The 11,725-nt window shown below is 60.4% G+C and overlaps 1 protein-coding gene across 1 annotated transcript; it reads right to left on the bottom strand.

Annotated features, from left to right (window-relative positions):
• Positions 1 to 1,600: 1,600 nt before the first annotated feature.
• Positions 1,601 to 2,581, bottom strand: LOC133755677 (nuclear pore complex protein Nup50-like; the record flags this gene model as incomplete). Its single annotated transcript, XM_062185715.1, has 1 exon — positions 1,601 to 2,581. A coding segment is annotated over exon 1 (952 nt), but the record flags the coding sequence as incomplete, so codon positions are not given.
• Positions 2,582 to 11,725: the final 9,144 nt, after the last annotated feature.

Genomic DNA, 11,725 nt, shown 5'->3' with positions numbered 1-11,725 from the left:
CTTTTCAAAAAAACTAGACAATGTAGCGGCCGGCTGGCCTCCGTGCCTCCGCATGATAGCGGCCGTGGCAGTTCTGGTAAAAGACTCGGACAAATTGACTCTAGGCCAACCTCTCACCGTAGTGGCACCTCATGCTGTGGAGACAGTTATCCGACAGCCACCAGATCGGTGGCTCTCAAATGCTCGGATAACTCATTACGGAATCGCTGCTTGGGTCCACGCCTCACACGTGAAGCGAGCACCACCTCCCCAGGGCCCCGAGGATCCGGATAGACCAGCCAAATGGAAGCTCCAGCGCACTCAGAACCCACTCAAGCTAAGACTTTCAAAAACTGTTTAATATTTGTGATGTTCCTGGCCTTTCCCCATTGTTTTTCCAATCCCCATGCTCCACAATTGTTAACGTGGAAAGTAATTTCCTCCACAGGACGGGTGGCCTGGTCTGTTAGTGGGTTACATACCCCCGGGGCATGGTGGCCCACCTTATACCCGGACGTATGTCAACTGGTTACTGGGTTAGATACCTGGATGTACCTGACCAGAATAATTTGACAAAAATCCCTGGAAATAGTCTTAACTATTGGGGCGTGTATGGCTCCCAGTCCCCAGTCAGTGGGACCCAACCCAGTCCAGCAAGAACAGAGTTCCCTCCCTCCAGTGAGGCAGGCTCTCCCCAGGCCACCCCTCTTGCCAGCCACCCTTTCGCCTAGCTTGGCAAGTTTAACTCCAAACGCTTCGAGCCCCCGTACAACCGGACAGCGGCTGTTTAACCTTTTGACAGGGGCCTTTCTGGCCCTCAACCAGACCAATCTGGAGCTGACCGAGTCCTGTTGGCTATGCCTAGCCCCAGGTCCACCTTATTACGAGGGCCTCGCGGTCCCCAGGACCTGGAATGGCACTACAAAGGCAAATAATTGCCTCTTGCCCCTTCGGGCGCGTCTCACTCTTACAGAGGTGTCGGGACAAGGTACTTGTGTAGGAAATCCTCCCTTGTCCCACCGACACTTGTACAATGTCACCCACAATGTTACTATACGAGACGGCTCATGTATTCTTAACAGGTTGCTCCAGTTTATCCGCGAGAGGCTTTTCCTTATCCAAACCGGGTGCTGACTCAACAGTACCAGTGTCAAGCTTCAAAGACCTCCGAGGTCCAATAGATTTTAGGATTAAAATCTGTGCAAAAAGAAAAGGAGGGAATGAAGGACCCTTATGGGGGAGAGGGACAAGAAACTAGGCCTGGGCAAATATCAGGGGCTTCTTAAGAGATTAGATGTTCCCCAGAGTCTAGCGGGCAGGACGTTCTCTGGGAAGGAAAAGTCAATCCCCTTCAGAGAACCTCTAGGCACGCCCAGAGCAGAACTGCCCCTCCCCTCCAGGAAACCTCTGGGCACGCCCCAGAGCAGAGCTGCCCCTCCCTTCGGAGGGTCTCTAGGCGCACACTTATGATGTCACTGCGACCGGCCAATCCTGTAACACCTCAGCACTCTCGCTTAGCACTCTCCCTCAGCATTCTCCGGTATGCTAATTGTCCCTCCGAACCAACCAATCCCGTGCCACCTCTGCATTTTATTTTATTTTATTTATTTTTTTTTCTTACCTTCTGCTTGGCTCTCTAGCGTTTTAGTGGAAAATGGCGAAGCAGCGGGTTTACTCTGGGTACCATCTTTGCTGAATAAACTGGAGTTTCCAGGGGAAAATGAAAAGCCAGTCAGGGGACCAGAGCTCAAGGAGCCCAAAACAGAGCTATCAACTTTCTTGCCAAAACTAAACGAGGCACTTGTCGCTGCCAGTGGCGTCTCCACCTTCTTGTCAGACGCGACCTCCATCTTCTTGTCGGACGAATCCTCAATTTTGTTGCCAGGAAACAAAAATGCGGATTCTTGCCCCACGTTTGTTGAATCAAACAGGGAAGGAGGCTGTGTGTCAGCCGACATTCTGTTCATTTCATTTTCGGAACTGCTACTGCCACGCTGCTGTTCAATATTTGCCAAGTATTTCTCGTAGTCTTTGAAGATGGGGCTCAGGTCACAGAGCGGGTTTGTGTTCACGTGCTTCACTATCCAATCCCGAACAGAGCAGTTGAGGGCCGCCAGCTGCTTGTGGTACGCGCTCGCCGCCAGGCCGGCGGGCAGCTGCGGGCTGTTGCCATTCGTTTTGGGATTTGCAATCTTTTTATCGAGCAAAGCAGCAGGGCCATTTGCAGTCACAGAACCAAAGACCGCCTTGGGCTCTGCTGCCGCCTTTGCGCTGGTGAGCGGAGGGGCACTTGTGCTGTTTCCATTGGACAGTCCTTCTAGGGGCTTCCCTCCAGGGCCTCCACCAAAGCCAGAAAACCCTCCTCCTCCGGAAGGCACCACCAAGCCTTTAAATCCTTTAAAGGCCCCTCCAGCATCTGGTTCAAATCCAACATTTCTACGCTTTGCTTTCTTTATGGCTCTATTCTTCAAGACTTCCTCACTGGCCACTGAGAACGTCCCCACCTCTTCAGCTTCATCCTCTTGATCCCAATTCTTGTCTGTCAATTCCTTCTCGGCAATTCTTTTGGCCATTTTTTCGATCCTGCCCGGCGGCCGCCGCAGCTCTCCACCTCTGCATTTTATACCAGCACTCTCCACCAGCATTCTTCGCCAGCATTCTCCCATATGCTAATGGTCCCTCTGAACTGACCAATCCTATGCATGCGTTAGGAATATGCTAATTCGTTGCCTATATAACCTGTGTAAAACTGCCGCTCAGGGCTCCTCACTGCCTGAGGTGGGGGCCCGTTTGCGCAAACGTACAATAAATACCTCATGCTCTTTGCATCAACTGGTTTGGAGTCTGGATTTTTGGGTGTCCTCTCGAGCAAGTGGGCATCTCTACTACTGAGAGGTCCAACAGGCGGAGCATGGGTGGAGGTTGAGCGGAGCGAGTTCAGAGCGCAGGGGATCAGGCGCTCACAGGTGAGCGGCGCCTGCGCCCCTCACGTGACCCCTGTGTGCCAGCAGGGCAATGCGGGGCCGCTAGCACGTGGAGGCCCGCGGGCAGCAAGCTGCCTTGTGCCGACCGCCGGGCCTGGCACTCCAGGCTGCCTGGACAGATGTGTGGTGGCTTGTCCAAGCCAGGGGCTCTAGGCTGCCTTCTGAGAATATTCAGGTTGCTGGGCTCTGCTCCCTCTCTCGGGTCTCGGGGTCAGGCCTTCGAAACACATACGCGCTTCAGGCCCCCATCCTCCTGGCCCGCAGCTGCCCACCACCCAAATGGCATCCTCATCCTCCGGTTCTGGGTCTCAGCGGGGACGGCCCCAGGATTCCGTGGTGCATGAAGTCCAAGAGCTGAAGGCTAGCGGAGGGGCCCCCTAGCCCGGGAATGGAAACCCTGTGCGCGGCTTGGCTCCCAGAGACTGAGAGACCAGGAGAGAGACTGGCCAGTGCTCTGGCAGGCTAAGAGGCCTCAGGCTTGGGGCGTGGGGACAGCCCCCCGAAGCTTTGCGGGCAGCCTGGGAGGCCCGCGAGCTCTAGAGCAGGGCCTAGGCCAGTGAGTTAGGTGTCGGGGTGGGAGGCACACACGCACAGTGCTGCGCAGCCCAAGACAGCCCGTTGGGGACAGGGCTGAGCTCAGGTGCCCGGCTGAATGCAGGCCGCGGCTTGAGAGAGGCCCGCGGTCAGGCCAGCAGGCCTGGCCACGCTGGGCTCGGTCTGCCTCTCGCCCGCCCCAGGGCTCGCAAGAGCCAGCCCGGCGCTCCAAAGGGGCCCCGAGTCCTACCTAGAGGCTGAGGCCGGCCTCTGGGGGCCTCAGGCACACGCCTGCGGGCAGGAGCGAGCCCGCTAAAGCTTCTCTTGCAGAAGCTCTGGGCCCCGGCGCCCCCATGCGGCTTGCGCATGCACAGTGGATGATTTCTGGCAGCTGGGCGCGGGCCTGGGGAGGGTGGGTGGGCATGGCCCTGTCCCCCAGGCTGCTGGTGGGATCCATTTGTGACCAGCAGTGTGGGCACTCAGGGGAGAACTGTGGCTCTGAGTTCGGGGCTGTCACGGGAGGCCCGGAGGGGCACGTGGACTGTCTGATGATCCTCGCCTGGTCGGAGCATGGGTGGAGGTTGAGCGAAGCGAGTTCAGAGCTCAGGGGATCAGGCGCTCACAGCTGAGCAGCTCCTGGGGCCCTCACGTGACCCCTGTGTGCCAGCAGGGGGCGGCAGCACAGAGCAATGCGGGGCCGCTTGCACGTGGAGGCCCGCGGGCAGCAAGCTGCCTTGTGCCGACCGCCGGGCCTGGCACTCCAGGCTGCCTGGACAGATGTGTGGTGGCTTGTCCAAGCCAGGGGCTCTAGGCTGCCTTCTGAGAATATTCAGGTTGCTGGGCTCTGCTCCCTCTCTCGGGTCTCGGGGTCAGGCCTTCGAAACACATACGCGCTTCAGGCCCCCATCCTCCTGGCCCGCATCTGCCCACCACCCAAATGGCAGCCTCATCCTCCGGTTCTGGGTGTCAGCGTGGATGGCCCCAGGATTCCGTGGTGCATGAAGTCCAAGAGCTGAAGGCTAGCGGAGGGGCCCCCTAGCCCGGGAACGGAAACCCTGTGCGCGGCTTGGCTCCCAGAGACTGAGAGACCAGGAGAGAGAGTGGCCAGTGCTCTGGCAGGCTGAGGCCTCAGGCTTGGGGCGTGGGGACAGCCCCCCGAAGCTTTGCGGGCAGCCTGGGAGGCCCGCGAGCTCTAGAGCAGGGCCTAGGCCAGTGAGTTAGGTGTCGGGGTGGGAGGCACACACGCACAGTGCTGCGCAGCCCAAGACAGCCCGTTGGGGACAGGGCTGAGCTCAGGTGCCCGGCTGAATGCAGGCCGCGGCTTGAGAGAGGCCCGCGGTCAGGCCAGCAGGCCTGGCCGCGCTGGGCTCGGTCTGCCTCTCGCCCGCCCCAGGGCTCGCAAGAGCCAGCCCGGCGCTCCAAAGGGGCCCCGAGTCCTACCTAGAGGCTGAGGCTGGCCTCTGGGGGCCTCAGGCACACGCCTGCGGGCAGGAGCGAGCCCGCTAAAGCTTCTCTTGCAGAAGCTCTGGGCCCCCCGCGCCCCCATGCGGCTTGCGCATGCACAGTGGATGATTTCTGGCAGCTGGGCGCGGGCCTGGGGAGGGTGGGTGGGCATGGCCCTGTCCCCCAGGCTGCTGGTGGGATCCATTTGTGACCAGCAGTGTGGGCACTCAGGGCAGAACTGTGGCTCTGAGTTCGGGGCTGTCACGGGAGGCCCGGAGGGGCACGTGGACTGTCTGATGATCCTCGCCTGGTCGGAGCATGGGTGGAGGTTGAGCGGAGCGAGTTCAGAGCTCAGGGGATCAGGCGCTCACAGCTGAGCGGCTCCTGGGGCCCTCACGTGACCCCTGTGTGCCAGCAGGGGGCGGCAGCACAGAGCAATGCGGGGCCGCTTGCGCGTGGAGGCCCGCGGGCAGCAAGCTGCCGTGCGTGTTGGACCTCTCAGTAGTAGAGATGCCCACTTGCTCGAGAGGACGCCCAAAAATCCAGACTCCAAACCAGTTGATGCAAAAAGCATGAGGTATTTATTGTACGTTTGCGCAAACGGGCCCCCACCTCAGGCAGTGAGGAGCCCTGAGCGGCAGTTTCACACAGGTTATATAGGCAACGAATTAGCATATTCCTAACGCATGCATAGGATTGGTCAGTTCAGAGGGACCGTTAGCATATGGGAGAATGCTGGCGAAGAATGCTGGTGGAGAGTGCTGGTATAAAATGCAGAGGTGGCACGGGATTGGTTGGTTCGGAGGGACAATTAGCATACCGGAGAATGCTGAGGGAGAGTGCTAAGCGAGAGTGCTGAGGTGTTACAGGATTGGCCGGTCGCAGTGACATCATAAGTGTGCGCCTAGAGACCCTCCGAAGGGAGGGGCAGCTCTGCTCTGGGCGCGCCCAGAGGTTTCCTGGAGGGGAGGGGCATTTCTGCTCTGGGCGTGCCTAGAGGTTCTCTGAAGGGGATTGACTTTTCCTTCCCAGAGAACGTCCTGCCCGCTAGACTCTGGGGAACATCTAACCTCTTAAGAAGCCCCTGATATTTGCCCAGGCCTAGTTTCTTGTCCCTCTCCCCCATAAGGGTCCTTCAGTGCGCAGTCCGCCGGGCCTGGCACTCCAGGCTGCCTGGACAGATGTGTGGTGGCTTGTCCAAGCCAGGGGCTCCAGCCTGCCTTCTGACAATATTCAGGTTGCTGGGCTCTGCTCCCTCTCTCGGGTCTCGGGGTCGGCCTCGAAACCCATACCCGCTTCAGGCCCCCATCCTCCTGGCCCGCAGCTGCCCACAACCCAAATGGCAGCCTCATCCTCCGGTTCTGGGTCTCAGCGGGGACAGCCCCCGGATTCCGTGCTGCATGAAGGCCAAGAGCTGAAGGCTAGCGGAGGGGCCCCCTAGCCCGGGAACGGAAACCCTGTGCGCGGCTTGGCTCCCAGAGACTGAGAGACCAGGAGAGAGACTGGCCGGTGCTCCGGCAGGCTAAGAGGCCTCAGGCTTGGGGCGTATGGCGGCAGCCCCCCGAAGCTTTGCGGGCAGCCTGGGAGGCCCGCGAGCTCTAGAGCAGGGCCTAGGCCAGTGAGTTAGGTGTCGGGGTGGGAGGCACACACGCACAGTGCTGCGCAGCCCAAGACGGCGTGTTGGGGACAGGGCTGAGCTCAGGTGCCCGGCCGAATGCAGGGCCGAATGCAGAACGCGGCTTAGGAGAGGCCCGCGGTCAGGCCAGCAGGCCAGGCCGCACTGGGCTCGGTCTGCCTCTCGCCCGCCCCAGGGCTCACAAGAGCCAGCCCGGCGCTCCAAAGGGGCCCCGAGTCCTACCTAGAGGCTGAGGCCGGCCTCTGGGGGCCTCAGGCACACGCCTGCGGGCAGGAGCGAGCCCGCTAAAGCTTCTCTTGCAGAAGCTCTGGGCCCCCGCGCCCCCATGCGGCTTGCGCATGCACAGTGGATGACTTCTGGCAGCTGGGCGCGGGCCTGGGGAGGGTGGGTGGGCATGGCCCTGTCCCCCAGGCTGCTGGTGGGATCCATTTGTGACCAGCAGTGTGGGCACTCAGGGCAGAACTGTGGCTCTGAGTTCGGGGCTGTCACGGGAGGCCCGGAGGGGCACGTGGACTGTCTGATGATCCTCGCCTGGTCGGAGCATGGGTGGAGGTTGAGCGGAGCGAGTTCAGAGCTCAGGGGATCAGGCGCTCACAGCTGAGCGGCTCCTGGGGCCCTCACGTGACCCCTGTGTGCCAGCAGGGGGCGGCAGCACAGAGCAATGCGGGGCCGCTTGCGCGTGGAGGCCCGCGGGCAGCAAGCTGCCTTGTGCCGACTGCCGGGCCTGGCACTCCAGGCTGCCTGGACAGATGTGTGGTGGCTTGTCCAAGCCAGGGGCTCTAGGCTGCCTTCTGAGAATATTCAGGTTGCTGGGCTCTGCTCCCTCTCTCGGGTCTCGGGGTCAGGCCTTCGAAACACATACGCGCTTCAGGCCCCCATCCTCCTGGCCCGCATCTGCCCACCACCCAAATGGCAGCCTCATCCTCCGGTTCTGGGTGTCAGCGTGGATGGCCCCAGGATTCCGTGGTGCATGAAGTCCAAGAGCTGAAGGCTAGCGGAGGGGCCCCCTAGCCCGGGAACGGAAACCCTGTGCGCGGCTTGGCTCCCAGAGACTGAGAGACCAGGAGAGAGACTGGCCAGTGCTCTGGCAGGCTAAGAGGCCTCAGGCTTGGGGCATGGGGACAGCCCCCCGAAGCTTTGCGGGCAGCCTGGGAGGCCCGCGAGCTCTAGAGCAGGGCCTAGGCCAGTGAGTTAGGTGTCGGGGTGGGAGGCACACACGCACAGTGCTGCGCAGCCCAAGACAGCCCGTTGGGGACAGGGCTGAGCTCAGGTGCCCGGCTGAATGCAGGCCGCGGCTTGAGAGAGGCCCGCGGTCAGGCCAGCAGGCCTGGCCGCGCTGGGCTCGGTCTGCCTCTCGCCCGCCCCAGGGCTCGCAAGAGCCAGTCCGGCGCTCCAAAGGGGCCCCGAGTCCTACCTAGAGGCTGAGGCCGGCCTCTGGGGGCCTCAGGCACACGCCTGCGGGCAGGAGCGAGCCCGCTAAAGCTTCTCTTGCAGAAGCTCTGGGCCCCCCGCGCCCCCATGCGGCTTGCGCATGCACAGTGGATGATTTCTGGCAGCTGGGCGCGGGCCTGGGGAGGGTGGGTGGGCATGGCCCTGTCCCCCAGGCTGCTGGTGGGATCCATTTGTGACCAGCAGTGTGGGCACTCAGGGCAGAACTGTGGCTCTGAGTTCGGGGCTGTCACGGGAGGCCCGGAGGGGCACGTGGACTGTCTGATGATCCCCGCGTGGGCGGAGCATGGGTGGAGGTTGAGCGGAGCGAGTTCAGAGCGCAGGCACTCAGGCGCTCGCAGCTGAGCAGCGCCTGGGCCCCTCACGTGACCCCTGTGTGCCAGCAAGGGGCGGCACACAGAGCAATGGGGGGCCGCTTGCGCGTGGAGGCCCGCGGGCAGCAAGCTGCCGTGCGCAGTCCGCCGGGCCTGGCACTCCAGGCTGCCTGGACAGATGTGTGGTGGCTTGTCCAAGCCAGGGGCTCCAGCCTGCCTTCTGACAATATTCAGGTTGCTGGGCTCTGCTCCCTCTCTCGGGTCTCGGGGTCGGCCTCGAAACCCATACCCGCTTCAGGCCCCCATCCTCCTGGCCCGCAGCTGCCCACAACCCAAATGGCGTCCTCATCCTCCGGTTCTGGGTCTCAGCGGGGACAGCCCCCGGATTCCGTGCTGCATGAAGGCCAAGAGCTGAAGGCTAGTGGAGGGGCCCCCTAGCCCGGGAACGGAAACCCTGTGCGCGGCTTGGCTCCCAGAGACTGAGAGACCAGGAGAGAGACTGGCCGGTGCTCCGGCAGGCTAAGAGGCCTCAGGCTTGGGGCGTATGGCGGCAGCCCCCCGAAGCTTTGCGGGCAGCCTGGGAGGCCCGCGAGCTCTAGAGCAGGGCCTAGGCCAGTGAGTTAGGTGTCGGGGTGGGAGGCACACACGCACAGTGCTGCGCAGCCCAAGACGGCGCGTTGGGGACAGGGCTGAGCTCAGGTGCCCGGCCGAATGCAGGGCCGAATGCAGGCCGCGGCTTGAGAGAGGCCCGTGGTCAGGCCAGCAGGCCTGGCCACGCTGGGCTCGGTCTGCCTCTCGCCCGCCCCAGGGCTCACAAGAGCCAGCCCGGCGCTCCAAAGGGGCCCCGAGTCCTACCTAGAGGCTGAGGCCGGCCTCTGGGGGCCTCAGGCACACGCCTGCGGGCAGGAGCGAGCCTGCTAAAGCTTCTCTTGCAGAAGCTCTGGGCCCCCCGCGCCCCCATGCGGCTTGCGCATGCACAGTGGATGACTTCTGGCAGCTGGGCGCGGGCCTGGGGAGGGTGGGTGGGCATGGCCCTGTCCCCCAGGCTGCTGGTGGGATCCATTTGTGACAAGCAGTGTGGGCACTCAGGGGAGAACTGTGGCTCTGTGTTCCGGGTTGTCACAGGAGGCCGGAGGGGCACGTGGACTGTCTGATGATCCTCGCCTGGGCGGAGCATGGGTGGAGGTTGAGCGGAGCGAGTTCAGAGTGCAGGGGATCAGGCGCTCACAGGTGAGCGGCGCCTGCGCCCCTCACGTGACCCCTGTGTGCCAGCAGGGCAATGCGGGGCCGCTAGCACGTGGAGGCCCGCGGGCAGCAAGCTGCCTTGTGCCGACCGCCGGGCCTGGCACTCCAGGATGCCTGGACACATGTGTGGTGGCTTGTCCAACCCAAGGGCTGCAGCCTGCCTTCTGACAATATTCAGGTTGCTGGGCTCTGCTCCCTCTCTCGGGTCTCGGGGTTGGGCCTTCGAAACCCATACCCGCTTCAGGCCCCCATCCTCCTGGCCCTTAGCTACCCACCACCCAAATGGCAGCCTCATCCTCCGGTTCTGTGTCTCAGTGGGGATGGCCCCCGGATTTTGTGTTGTATGAAGGCCAAGAGCTGAAGGCTAGCGGAGGGGCCCCCTAGCCCGGGAACGGAAACCCTGTGCGCGGCTTGGCTCCCAGAGACTGAGACAGAGACCAGGAGAGAGACTGGCCAGTGCTCCAGCAGGCTAAGAGGCCTCAGGCTTGGGGCGTGGGGACAGCCCCCCGAAGCTTTGCGGGCAGCCTGGGAGGCCCGCGAGCTCTAGAGCAGGGCCTAGGCCAGTGAGTTAGGTGTCGGGGTGGGAGGCACACACGCACAGTGCTGCGCAGCCCAAGACGGCGTGTTGGGGACAGGGCTGAGCTCAGGTGCCCGGCCGAATGCAGGTCCGAATGCAGGCCGTGGCTTGAGAGAGGCCTGCGGGCAGGCCAGCAGGCCTGGCCGCGCTGGGCTCGGTCTGCCTCTCGCCCGCCCCAGGGCTCGCAAGAGCCAGCCCGGCGCTCCAAAGAGGCCCCAAGTCCTACCTAGAGGCTGAGGCCGGCCTCTTGGTGCCTCCGGCACACTTCTAGGTTCAAAATTTAATTTTAGATCCTATAAAAAATGAGATGGCTAACATTTTTCTGTAATAGCATAGCCAAAATAAGAGCTTAAAATATAATTTTCTAACTAAATTTACTTCGCCATCAGTGAGGTAAACAGTAAACAGAAAAGGCCTCCCTTTCAAAACAAAGGGAAAGAAAGTTTTAAAGTGAAAATACGGTTTTCCTCATGGGCATTGTTTGCCTCAACATAAACTGCTACAGAACATGCCTGTGACTACAGACTTCTAGTTTAGGCCACCGAAGATTAGAGATGGGACTTGAGCACCCCCTTGACTTGCTTCCTCTCGTCTGCTTTAACAAAAATCAGGAGAAAAAGAAAGCTAGGTATCAGAAAATTAGATAGGTGGCAGGCCTATTAAATGTAGCTCTGCACAGTGATCTGCCCTCAAGGAGACCCAACAGGCCAGTCCACTGCAGTGGCTTTCAATGTGGCAAGCCTGGGCTTCAGCAGAAGTCAGCTATGAAGAGCCCTGGCAGCTCTGCCAGCCAAGAGTTGGATCACTGGAAATGGACCTGCCCTGGAATCGAAGGACGCCCAGGTCAGAGCCACAGATCTTATTGGCTCTTGATCTCAAGGTGACCACTGCTGCTGAGGAGATGGCCAAATAGGGTCAGTAACACTACAGGCAGAACTGTATATTTCCTGTTGGAGTTGCCACTTGCCTTTACCTGGCCAGCTCTCCTCCCAGGCCAGCTAGGTAATGGAAGTCAACAGGGTGCCTTCCCAAGGAGGTTCACACCTCCCTTAGGATGTAGGCTATATGAAGAGATAGATGAGTCTGAGCCTCATAATTTACAAGGCTTTAAAGCCCACTTGATTATTATTGAGCGCTTCTGTCAGGTTCTATTTGCCTCTCAATCAGAAAACTTAGTTGTAGCTTAGTCAGCATCTTTCTTAGGTTCTCTAACAACAACTCTGTCCTCTGTATCTAGCCCATTTGGGCCTCATTTCTTTGTAATCATAACCTCTACTCTACCACCAATGGCTCTACTCCCAACCTGTGTGTACTGATGGTCCTCTTCCCCACTTAATGCTGTATAATTGTTCAAAATTTCTCTACAAACCCCACTCACTACCTGTAAAAGTTAAGTGGCTTTTCTCCCAGTCTTGGCTGGGACCAGCTTTAAGCCACATCCATCAAACTGTCCCCACAAGGGTCCAGAAATGCCCCCATTTCCTCTCCTCTATGAAATGGTTAATGCTACTCTTAGGATCATTGGTTACTATTCTCAACCCTGTCTTTTTATACTACAGTGTCT

Source organism: Lepus europaeus, unplaced genomic scaffold (genome assembly GCF_033115175.1).
Source record: "Lepus europaeus isolate LE1 unplaced genomic scaffold, mLepTim1.pri SCAFFOLD_714, whole genome shotgun sequence".
In the NCBI taxonomy this organism is placed as follows: domain Eukaryota; kingdom Metazoa; phylum Chordata; class Mammalia; order Lagomorpha; family Leporidae; genus Lepus; species Lepus europaeus.
This window is presented reverse-complemented; position numbering and strand designations above follow the sequence as displayed.